The 13,620-nt window shown below is 35.9% G+C and overlaps 1 protein-coding gene across 1 annotated transcript in view; it reads right to left on the bottom strand.

The window, feature by feature from the left end:
* Window positions 1–10,516: 10,516 nt before the first annotated feature.
* LOC150108958 (uncharacterized) overlaps window positions 10,517–13,620 on the bottom strand; it is a 47,094-nt gene continuing 43,990 nt past the window's right edge. Inside the window, exon 2 of the mRNA XM_090404543.1 lies at window positions 10,517–11,433. Within this exon, the coding sequence (XP_090260669.1) occupies window positions 10,930–11,433 (504 nt within the window). The 3' untranslated portion in view covers window positions 10,517–10,929. The remainder of the gene's footprint in view (window positions 11,434–13,620) is intronic.

Raw genomic sequence — 13,620 nt, 5'->3', positions numbered from 1 at the left:
GAGATACCGCGAACTCCGATGTCAGTATAGTTATTGGTTTAGTTTTTTCTTTGTTCAGTTATTTCTAGACTGTAAATGAAAATAAATATAAACCATGTATTGTATTTGCAGTGTTTTTTTTTTAGTTTTATCGCATTTTAGCACATACTAGTAATGAATGTATCTCTCAGATACATACACGCGACCTCCGCTGCAATTTTTTCGACCGCGACCTCCACAAGGTTAAGATGGTTCCCCTATCTCTCTACAGCTGCTCGTATGTATACATACGAGATACATATATATAAACTGAACCAGAGCAAGCGCCCTCTCAAGCCATGTCCTGTTCTCAGTGAACACAAATAGGGAAGGCCGCCAACATGAGATAAACTGGACAACTTCAAACCTTCATATATGCCACGAAGAGGTAGAACGCCGCATAGTCGAGTCTAAGGAAACTGTCCTGGACTCATCACATAAACAGTAACCTTAGTTACAATTTACTGGACTCATTTAGCTCTGCTATCAGATACTGGCGCACTCGTGAAGTCACACGCTCGCAGATGCCTAACAGTAGAACTTTAGCCCGGACTGTAGCTGCAGTTCAAACTTAACTGAAGTTTATAGTTGATTTTGTAATGGTACAATGTTTCCTTGTGATGTTTTTTATTTTGCTTTCAATGTTCTCACGCCTGAAGAAGTCGGTTTTCCGACGAAACATTGTGTGTTAAATAAATTAATCGTTTGTCTAATTCTCGGATTTCAGTCAGTATAAAATATGAACATATCTTCATACCGAGTAAATACAACAGATTTTCATATATACACACACACACATCTCCAAGTATTTTATTTTCTCTTTACATTACTACCGAGTAATTTACCTCTGCCAACCTAGTTTCTCCAAGAGTAAAAATTGCAACAGTTTTTAGAATGCTGCAGCACATACCTGATTTAGAAAAGCTAAATTAGGCGTGTGTGTGCGGGTTTGTTAAATTTATAGGATTAATTCCCATTTTAAAATGTACAGCTAATCAGAAAAATGCAGAGTTAAGTGCATCTTTCATAGATATGATTGTTACTTCAACATGCTCCGAAACATTGCAATAGCAAGAAATATTTCAGTCAAGTGAATATACGTTGGGATAATTTTATAAGAAACATTAAAACGAATTTTGTAGATGTAATGCTATTCAGCCTATAAAATCTCTGCTGTTGGGTGAAGGCCTCTCCCTACCAGGGTGGCCTAATCCATCTCGGGGAAGTATTTGTGTGTATGCATGTGCGACTATTGCAAACATCCTTGGCGGGATTCGAAATCGCAGTCTGACCAGAAAGCGGATACTCAAACCATGGTAATAATCATACGACGAGTACAATAGGAATATTTAGAGGCGATTTGATTCATTTTAGTTTGAAATAAAATCCTCAAAAGTGAACTGGGATAATTTCATTATGGAGGTTGTGAGGAAAGAGCAAATGTAATACGTATTTCAAAAATGGAATAGCCACCAGATTATATGCGATGAACACAGTTTACAGTCAAATTCCTTTTTTACGTTTTCGTAAACGATCAAATTTGTAAAGGATAGATCAGCAGTTATCTAGTTGAAAAGACTAGTAGCATGGAAAATCATTCGCAGGAGTAAATTTAAGCAGTGGCAGCTCGTGGGGGTGCTGCAAGTTTCGAAATATACTATACACATACGTGTTTGGATAAAATATCAAAATTATGGTAAAAATTTAAAAAAAAATTAAACATTAAAAAATATTGTTTATTATCGATAAAATTATACAGTTTAGTATAATTCAACGTTACTTAAAAATAAAATTCATTATCATAACCCCACTGTTCTAAAATAAAAACTAACTAATGTTATGTTTTAAATTGTAATGTCCAAATATTTAAAGAGACGGAGTAAACACGATGAGCACTACGAACACTCTACTACTGGCGCAAACTGAATATAAACAACAGTGGAACTGCGCGACGGACAGTGTCACATTACGCTAATAGCTCGCATCTCACTGTGACGTGCATATGCTTGCGCGCGTAACAATCATTTTGGAAATTTTACCACCTACAGATAAAAATAGAATCGTCCGACTAAGCCATGCCGAGTATGTACACGAAACACGTTATTATTGGCCTGTTTGCCAAAATTTTAAAACAATTTGTTTTAAAATTTTGGAAAATTGTTTTAAAGTGTATCATTCGTAATTTGAATAAATTGGTTTTTATTTTATTGATTTTATTAGTTTTAATTTGATTTACAAATTATGGGTTCACTCGTGCTTGGCATAGGAGGTCGGTAATCGACATACGAGTATATTCGTAGTTGGCTTCTGAGGCACATACATAATATACTATAAGAGCTGCAAGATGGATTTTTATTATTTTTTTTATACAAAATAAGAAAATTGTATAGTATTCTTGATCAAATTAAATATTACAAGCAAATATAAATATATTTATATATCGATAATCAACCGAGGAAGTCTGGAAAAAAAAATGAATTGTTTCTAAATATCTTTGTTTCACTGTAGCTCCTCTCCCCCCCATACAATCTTCAGCTGTGGTAACGGTTTCATCCAGGAAAAAAAATAAATACTAAACGTTATATTCAAATTATAGAACTTGGAGTTTCAAATCTAGATTCTCCCAGTCCGTCTCTGGAACAGATGTGTTTAAAAAAACAACAATCATGTGTTCGTTTAGTATGGCAACCATTCATTTACTATCTAAATATAGCACTGGATGCAGCTGCTCTCGGCAGATGAAAATGACTACATTACAGGAATCATTACAGCTCTAATGCATTAGGCACTTTTACATGCGACACAACTTACTAAATTTGAATTGTTAAATTAATCATCCGTTGAAAACTTTACCTTACTTTGAAAATAGCGCTCGTGCACGCACACAGTTTCTTCAGGTCACAACATGTATTAGGTATCGAAAGTGGACACCATTACTTGTACTGGCGGCGTCCATTTTTGTGTAGTTCTATCTTACCTTGTGATCTCTGAAAATTGCAACACAATCCTTAAAATGGAGGGGGGGGGAATAACAACAACAGTTCATTATTCAATCGATTTCAACCAACGCCTTTTTTTTCTTACTTCAGCTAAAGAAAAAGTGAGCCAAGTAATGAGGAAACAGGAAGCTGGCTACAACTTGCGAGTACAAGTACCTATGTCGTCAAAATTTTAAGTGGCGAGAGTGAAAATTCATTTCTTCTGATTCAAGCAGTACCAAAAATTTCCTTAATGAAAAATGCCAAGTCACTTCTAGCTCGTAGACCATGACGTAACTTCTCAATACAATAGTTGGCTTCCTTATGACGAACTATTCATAATTATAGAACTTATTCTCTAGACAGCTTTTAAGCAGATTGTTTTTTTTTTAATAAGTTTGATAATTGATTGGTTTCATTCTACTGTTTTCAAATGTAATTATATAACGGGTTGAAGTCTTTGTAAATTTAACAGGGAGCCCACTAGCTAAAAAAAAAAAAAAAATTACATCCTTTCAAATTTTTAAAAATTGATATTGCCATATTTTCTATTAAAACGCTGTGGACTAGATAAATAGCCCCTAATGTCAGTTGTAGAAAGATCTTTTTTTAAGATGATCAAAAAAACAAACTATGAAGGGGGGGGGCTCTGTTTCATCCATCTTAGTTGGAAATAAGGCATTAATTATGCCTGTCTGTTAAGCGTTTGGCCAAGTCTCAAATATTATTTTAACTTAACCGCATCAGCGTGAGTGACGCTAAAAAAGAATGCCCCCCCCCCACACACACCTCTCTTTCTTCCAGTACAAGTATTGTAGACATTGAAAAACATGTTAAAGAACGCCTTCCCCCAAGAGATCCTTGAATGATAACCATCTCCCCTCCCCTATACATTTAATCCCACAGAGAAACAGTACAGAATGAAACTGCTTGCTGCTGCCTACAATAATTCAAGTTCCCTAATAAGAGGGGGGGGGAGAGGTAGAACAAACAATAGTTGAACAACAGAATGAGAATTTCTAAAAAAATATCTCATCTACATTTTGTGTAGTTCTATCTTATCTTGTGATCTCTGAGAATTACAATGGAATCAAGTTAACGTCTGAAACAATACAGTTATTGTATATCAATGTCATCGTGATAAAGACGATGTAGAACTCAATGAATGTGAAATAGTTGTCATACGAAACAGTAGAAAGAGCTGAATTTACAAGTCAAATGAAACCGGCTCCACTCAACTGCAAAATGAAAATATCTGCATGCAGTAGATCTAAAACATTAATAGGGCAACGTATACGAATAATTTTGTTTTTAAACGAAATTGTACTAGATTAAGATAAATGAACACTTTTAGAATGGACTTGAAGATTTATAATCTTTTCTTACAAGAAAGAAAATCTTAAGCTAGTTATTCCATTTTCGTAAATATATGGGTTACCTAATGGCGAGAGAATAAATTACTCAGTGCAGCTTCTATTAATTGGTTACACAAAACAAAAAAATTACGTACGCACACTCAAAAGAACCATGATCACTCATGTAAGGAGCTTGAGCGAAACGAATGGCGAACTTCTTTAAAGATTTAAAAAATTAAATATTCCCAGTGTATAGTGCTGAAGGAGATAACAAATCTTTTTAAAATTGTATCTATTATATTATTATCTGATTGGAGAAAAAAAGAGAAAGTTGCAGCTGGGTCTTCTAGGCTAAGACTTCTGCATCGCCTTTGGCATCCTGAGTTGAAGTTTCACACTCTGGAAAAAAGAAAAAAAATGCAACTGAACTTAGAGACCAATCTTCCCCATAGCGAAGGAAAATTTCGTTGCTCTTTCTGAAGATGCAAAGGATTGGGAAATTACATTACCGAAATATGATGAGGAAATAAAATAGCATCACCAATCATTAAAGGCGATGATAAAAAGTAAATTGTGCATTACTGGAAATAAAACCAGAATTCATATTGCATTGTCTCCATTTCTGTCAATCGCCCAACAAAATTATGTAGAATTGTAGCCGTCAAACGTCTGAATTGACAAATCAATACCGCTGAGTTAAAAAAAAAAAAAAAAAAAAAAAAGGAAAATCTAAAACTGCATACAAATTTTGAAAGAAAACGACTGCTAACTATGCAATGATCTTTCTTAGGAAAATGAATTGTAAGACGATATCTCATGCTATCACTACTACTCCACGGTTTGTTTTGATATACAGCTACAGTAATGATAACCAACCATTAAGAATCAAATGTTCTACATAAATATTCAAGGTAAAGACAGGGTAAGAGATGTAAAGTGCATCGTAGACATCTTTTAACGACCAAAACCAATGGCAAAAACTATTAATTTAAGAATAGTGGATGCCCAACGTCATCCACAAAATGAGGAGTGTATTATGAGGACCTTTTTCTTGACCACTAGTATTAATAATTAAAGACTTATTTTGTAAGCTAGCCAAGTAAATAACAGTTTAATATCCAACGTTTCACTAACTGATATCTGTCAGCATTTTCAAAGGAATACACTGGTAGGCGATAGAAAGTAACAAAAACTAGGAAACTAACCGACAATTCTAAAAAGTATATAAAGTTATCGCTGAACGTGAAACAGTGATATGATACGCATGTCACAAGTACAACGTTTTATTTGTTGAGATATTTAATGTAATCTTCATGAAAGTTCATTTCTTTTTGGTTAAATGATCTGATTGGAGTTTTCCATATCTGGTAAGATTAGACCTTGATTCTTAAGTTATGTTGAACGAGCAGCTTCTTTGAAAGTTCTGGAATGGTAGTTCTCTTCTAGGTAGGGCATATGACTCATATCCCATTCAATATTATGGTTGGTAGAGGCAAAGTGGGAAGAAAGGCCTGATATATCATGTCTGTTATTCCTAACATAGACAATGTGTTCCTTCTTTCTTGTTTCAAAACTTCTTGATGTCTGTCTGATGTAATTGATACCGCATGAACAGGGTATGCTATAACAAATGGAATTGTTAACAATTCCATTTGTTAGTACCATATCCAAAAAATTTGCCTTCTTCTAAAACCTTATAATATCAGAGTAACTTCAAACCTATTGAGACCATACAAAAGTTTATAAGATCACCGAAAGATAGCCATCCTTTCTACAAATACTCCGTAGTTTATAGCATACCCTGTTCATGCGGTATCAATTACATCGGACAGAGACATCAAAAAGTTTTGAAACAAGAAAGAAGGAACACATAGGCTATGTTAGGAATAACAGACATGATATATCAGACCTTTCTTCCCACTTTGCCTCTACCAACCATAATATTGAATGGGATATGAGTCATATGCCCTACATAGAAGAGAATTACCCTTCCAGAACTTTCAAAGAAGCTGCTACAGTCGCCGGTTCAACAGGTAACTTAAGACTATTACACTTTTTTTTTATATAATGTTCGTCAAATAGCTTTATTTTATTATTCTACATATTTCGCCAATTTTTTTTTTCTATCGGCATCTTCAGGGAATATAAACTAGTAAGCTATATGAAGGTAACAGACTAGGTTATAACTGATGGTTCTAATTCATGCAAAAAATTAGTATTGAACGAGGCAATGCGCGTGTCTCGGGAACGTGATTTATTCGTTATGGCTCATGATGTAATTGTCATGAAAGTTCATTTCTTTGATGTTTAATGATCTGATTAAAGCTTTCCAAATTTCTGATAAGGTTAGACCTTGATTATTGTTTAGGTTTTCAGTTTTACGGGCGACCGTAGCTGCTTCCTTGAAGGTTCTTGAATGGTAGTTATCTTCTATATAGGGCATAAGGCTCTTATCCCACTCAATGTGATCTTAGACAACTTGTTCCCAAGAAACATCACTACTTTGTTCAATCACTGTTTAACTTCTATTTTATTTGGTAAAAAAACTGTCTATAAACACTCACCAGATTAGCCATGGGTAGCCCCTCTCCCCACCTTGTGCTGACTTATTCATGGAAGATCTAGAAGAAAAAAATCTTATCCCAGATCATTCCAAAACCGAAAATTTGGTACAGATATCTTTCTCATTTGGGATCATACGAAGGAAGAACTAATGGATTACCTTAACCAAATCAATAGTTTCCACCATACCATCAAATTCACATTAGAAATTGAAAAAGATGGAAAACTGCCATTCCTTGACATCCTAATAAAGAAACAAACCAATAATAGTATCAACCTATCTGTTTATAGAAAACCTACAAATACTGGACGTTACCTCCATTTCAACTCGTCTCATCATATAGCACAGAAACTTAGCATTATCTTATCCATATGCTCAAGAAAAGAGCTATAAAATACACAACAGATAAGAATGATCTACAAATGGAATTAACTACAATATCCAGAGAACTATCTTTAATAAATGGTTATCCAAAAAAACTCTACAACAAGATTCTCTTGACTGATATACCACATAGACAACGTGATGACGTCCAATACATCAGCACTATTACTATTCCATTTGTCAGCAGCATTTCCAAAAAATTAGCAAACCACGTAATATCAGAGTAGCATTCAAGCCAATCAACACTATTTTCGGAAATTTTTAAGATCACCGAAAGATCCTCATCCATTCTACAAGTACTCTGGAGTATATAATATACCTTGCTCATGTGGTATTAGTTATTATGTAGGTCAGACCTCTAGAAGCTTTGAAACGAGAAAGAAAGAAAGAACCCATAGGATATGTCAGAAACAACAGACAAGACATTTCAGGCCTTTCTTGCAACTTTGCCTCTACTAACCATCACACTGAGTGGGATAAGAGCCTTATGCCCTATATAGAAGATAACTACCATTCAAGAACCTTCAAGGAAGCAGCTACAGTCGCCCGTAAAACTGAAAACCTAAACAAGAATCAAGGTCTAACCTTACCAGAAATTTGGAAAGCTTTAATCAGATCATTAAACATCAAAGAAATGAACTTTCATGACAATTACATCATGAGCCATAACGGATAAATCACGTTCCCGAGACACGCGCATTGCCTCGTTCAATACTAATTTTTTGTATGAATTAGAACCATCAGTTATAACCTAGTCTGTTACCTTCATATAGCTTACTAGTTTGTATTCCCTGAAGATGCAGATAGAAAAAAATTGGCGAAACATGTAGGATAATAAAATAAAGCTACTTGAACATTATATTTAAAAAAAAAAAGTGTAATAGTCTTATAATAGTCAAGAAAAAATTCAACACAGGTACCTTAAGAATCAAGGCCTAATCTTACCAGATATATGGAAAACTTTAATCAGATCATTTAACCAAAAAGAAATGAACTTTCATGAAAATTACAATAAATATCTCAACAAATAAAATGTTGTACTTGTGACACGCGTATCATATCACTGTTTCACGTTCAGTGATAACTTTATATAATTTTTAGAATTGTCGGTTAATTTCCTAGTTTTTGTTACTTTCTATCGCCTACCAGTGTATTCCTTTGAAAATGCTGACAGATATCAGTTAGTGAAACGTTGGATATTAAACTGTTATTTACTTGGCTAGCTTAAAAAATAAGTCATTAATTATTAATGAGTATGTTTGTTAGAATTAAGGAAATGATTCCAGTTCGTTTGTTTTTATAAGAAATGAATGTTTTTAATGTGCTAATAAGCAATGGTTCCAAATACGATACTACTTGCATCAACGTCATTTGCAAAAATTAAGTGTTCCAGCCAAAAATGTGGACGTCAACGCATTTTAAGCAGACTGATAAACTTGGTTTTGAGCTTTCGCAAGCTGCCCGCTTGGCATTTCTAAAAGAAGTCCAGAATTGCTTCAGCAATGACTGCATTTTGGTGATAATGAGAATCCTCTAGAGAATCAAGGCGATGAATACCTCCTTTCTCAAATATGGTCAAGGCTTTTGCCTTAATATAGAAAATACATCGCGAGTAAGAAATGAGGCAATATCCTAACAAATATGCAGAAAACAAGGAATTTTAATGGTTACATGGTGAGGGTGAGGATAATGGAGTCTAATTATAGTCTGAAAGAAAGACTCAAGCACATATTTCGCAGATGTAGGTGAGGGACAAGTTACGGATCAACAATATTCATTTATTAAGAGTAAAAAGGTGTTGCATCAATTATATTCAGTGATAACCGACAGTAGAAACCCAAACAGAAAACATGCAATGAATGATTGTATGGTAATTGCTAATGCAGGTTGGCAAAGTGCATGTAAACAAGTAGGAAAGACAGGTGATAAAACTGTACCTAATAATACAGTCAACACACGAAGCTGTTAAAATTACCAACAGCCTAATAGCACTGAGACGGGTCACAATGTTAATTAGAAAATTATTTTAAAAACTAATTATTCAAATGAATGCGAGAGTTAGTTATATGGACAATGGAAATAGAGCAATGTGAAAATCTTTAAGTGGTTAATAATATATTTTGATCGTTGCGAGATCATTTATTGGAGATGGTTGGAAAATATCACTGCTAATGTGTGGAGCAAGAGAACCAGATTTAATCCATTTACGATACTAGAAATTTCTGGGAAGGGTTTACAAACCTTACCGGGAGGAGGGAGATTCACAGAAATATCCTTACATTGTATTCAGTTGGTTTTATCGCTAAACTATAAAGGAAAAAAACAAAACAAAATAAAACCCAACGAACTTGTGACGTCAGTGTCAAACAGAAGATGTGAAAATACCACTTTTCCAGGCCTTCGATTTCTAGATGATTATACCTAAAAATAGCAGGCATGATCATTGCCAACTTCATTATCCTTAATCCAAAAGTAGGAGGTCGTTGCTCCTAAAATAATATCGCAGTCGCCATAACACTGTAATAAATCAATGAACTTCGCTGAGACAAGTGGTAGCAGGTGACAGCTTGGATAAAGATAAATGCTTCGGAGGTTCATAAAAGTGTATGTCTGAATGAATAAATACGTTACGGAAAATTTGAATATGTTTGTTAAATTGGAACGTGATATTCCTACTTATTTTCCCTCCTGCAGTAGGTTAGCTAGAGCTTTTGTGGCCCTGGGCGATTCCTGAGTTTGCCGTCCCTCTCAATACACACCGAAAAATACTAAAGGTCAAAACGAGGGAAATAAATTAAAGCACTATGTTTATTTAAGTTGTAAGTATAGTTATTAAAAACTATTAATTAAGTAATAAAGATTACTAAGTTAACATAAATAAAAGAATCGCAGAAAAATAAAATTGGGTCTCATGTGAAAAGTGTCGCCCAGGGAGGACCCCTCCCCTCCCCCTAGCTACGCCACTACCCTCATGGCGCATGATTGAATAAGAATGCAACCATCTTCGTCTATGACGCGTTAGTAAACTCGCCCCACCCCTTAGCAATTCTATTCCTAACCTACATCTTACCAAATAACCTTACTTATGGAAGAGCAAGCTCTAAATCAAATGAAATTCTTATTTACTAACACATGCACTAAATCTATTTGTATTTTTCCATAACTCTCGCTAGTGTATGATGTCCGTGTTTGTGTGTGTTACAAAAACAAACCAGCGGTTACTATCTAACGATTTTTATTCCAAATAGCAAGATGATATACTTGGAATACGCGATGAATGATGCGAGAATTTTAAAAGACAGCACATAACGTATACAGAATCAACACAAAAGGAAACATTTGATATAATGTTACTAGAGAAACACACATCGATAATTCATAAGGAGGAACTTCACTCATCGAGAGAATTGACACTAAAGCACTTGATACGATACTGAATGGTGATATTTGGAGACTTCCGGTGGGTTCTTCTCCTACTAGTCACTTCACTAGAAAATACGCACGCCACATTTACAGTCCGTGCATCTACCTATCATGTACTTACTCACAATCGCCTTCCAAGAACGGAGGTTCATCAACCTGCGGGAGCACTGTCTTCGAGGGGGTACTCCGCTGACGTGCAGCTCTGTAATCACACGAAAATCTCGTGGTCCGAGTCGGAATGGAAACCCTGGAGGTGGATTCCCGAATCGTACGAATGGAAATCTTCATCCGGACAGTTCAGTTTGCAGATGGAGTTCGCCTTCCGATAAGGCGGTGCCCACTTGCTACCCGTACGGCACCGCCAGCAGAATTCCGAGCCAGCCACAAAGGTCAGTGGCCTCGAGCTGGCCACCGTGGAGGAACGTTGTCGCAACTTCGGTTCCGCCGAGGCATGCGGGAGGATGGCGGAGTTCACGGCCGAGTGACTAGAGCGCGAAGACAAGGTGGAGTCCGGGGAGGTGACCTGATCGCAAGGGTCGGACAAAGACTCCAGACTGGGAGAGCGGCAGCCATCCTCTTCTCCATCTTCCTCGTCTTCTTCGTCGGGACATAAACTGAGAAACGAACGCTGCCGCTCGCGAATGTCAACGATGGTATCGTGAAGAGATAGCAGTTGCATGAATAGTCGATTGTCTTGGTCTGTCAGAGAATTCTGAAAAAGAAAGAAAAGATCATGTACCAGTGTTCGTTTTTCAACATTAAAATGCAAATATTAGAAATGGTACCAGTTACGTAAAATCTAACCATAGCTGCTTAAATTCAAGTGCAATAATTTAGTGACAGTCGAGCATGCTGTCGATTGAATAGATGCCAAGTTCATCGATTTTAACACCGAAATAAACTCCTATACACCAACATTCTGTAATAATTACAGCAAGTCATAAATAAAATAGGTCAGGGGAAGCGTTGCAGGCTTTGATATATTTTATGTACAGCTCTGTTAAAGAAGACAGAGTCAGTTCAGCAATAGAACTATTTACTGTAGACATGGTGCATTCGAATACATCAGAGAAAGATCTCTTTGAGCAGGAATATTTATGAATAATATTCATTGAAAGAGTAACTATAAACCATCCCACTCGTCTGTCATTTCTAGGTGACTTTTCTGTGAATGCCACCCATAAAAAATGTTAACATCTGCAACACATTCAAGACCTTCAGTAAGCACAGTGGTGGTTTCACACCGGTAGGTGAAAATTACTCAATACCTAACGACTTTCACATCGATTAGAATGGAATTTGAGGTCACTCAAGCCAGAATGACTATAATAGCGGCATAAAATACTGCCAGATAGAATGAGAGTGCAAAATTTACGTTATGAAGATTTCCGAATATAAATTTGCGGACTAGGGAGGATTTCACGCACTTGCTAATACGCCCGAGTAATCCGCGCAATAACTCTTTAAAGATGTTAGAGAATAACTCTTCAGATCTGTTTGATGAGGGCAAAAGATCAAACTACACCATGTACTAATATCGGTATTATCTGGCCGGTCGAAGAGGTTAGTGTATCTACTCTCCAACTAAACAGGGTTCAGGTTCGAATTCTGGCCTGGGTATGAACATTTATGAATGTAGCAGATGAATTTGACCGCCGGATGTGATACCACCTTGCTTAGAGATATGAAGTGGCTTGAAAAAGTTGTGTGGTCTATTACGTAGGGTTTCTGCATTATGCTAAACATAAAACAATATTAACAAAAAATTAATAAAACATCCTATCCATGTTGATGTATTATAAGTTTATACTTCTTGTGTGGGGGAATCGCATAAAAAAGTAAAATAAATATTATGCGAAAGTATGATTAAAAGACTACCAGAAAATTATTCTAACTTAGTTTCAAACATACTCGAGCAGTCTCGTGGGAAACGAGCACCTCATCGACTTAAATCGCCTTGTAATGCATCACTTAAATACACCCAGGTAACATTCGCCAATTGAAATTGTCAGAAAAGATACGTCCTCCCTGCTTGCTGTTGGCGTACATTTATTAACGAAAGGTGACCTTTTATGCACTAAAGGATAAATTACAGAGCGTATAGCTTCACTGACCTTCGTACTGTTAAAGCTGAAGGTCTCTCTCTATCCTTCCCTCTATCCGGTCGAACCTAACCCTTGAGAATATTTTTCAGCATTCAAACCACGTCCCCCCCCCCGTGCTGCAGACCCGATGAATGTCATGAAGAAGAATACAATACCCGCTGCTCAATTACCACTCGCAGCCGCCTTAAAGATCAAGGGAAAGTCTAACAAGGGGAGGAAATACTACAGCGAACGTTATGTTTAATGAAGAAATGACAATCATAATGGCTACCATTTCGGAGTGCAATTTGCAATGGAAGAAATAAAGGACTACACAAATGATGGATAATGATGCCGCGATGTATACAGGGAAAGGTTACTTATAATACTTAGAGGTCGGTCTTCTATGCGATGCTTAAAATAGATCTTTTTTATATATAGCCGACTTAATTTCTCGATTTCATTCAGTCGAATCACTATTTCTTTCCTGAATTCAAATATATATTTCTATTGATGAAATGCAGATAATGCTATTTCCATGCACTACGAGAATATCATCGTTTTGTTATCTCGCCTATCCAACTGAAATAAATTTAGTTTTAAGTTGAAATTATTAACTTTATATTTATGAAAAAGTAATCTTACTGATTGATTTCTTTTTCTTTTACCTTCTTGTATGGAATAAAAAGACGATGCAACAGAATTGTTGCTATGGTGAATCTCGAGCCACGCATTAACCGAGAAAATAACACAGTCTTTTTTTTTGGGGGGGGGGGGGGTAAAAGAAAAAAGGAAAGAATATCTCCGTAAGCAAC

The sequence above is a fragment of the Typopeltis vanoorti genome, chromosome 2 (assembly GCF_054136105.1).
Source record: "Typopeltis vanoorti isolate ZY-2024b chromosome 2, IOZ_Tvanoo_1.0, whole genome shotgun sequence".
Classification (NCBI taxonomy): Eukaryota; Metazoa; Arthropoda; class Arachnida; order Uropygi; family Thelyphonidae; genus Typopeltis; species Typopeltis vanoorti.
This window is presented reverse-complemented; position numbering and strand designations above follow the sequence as displayed.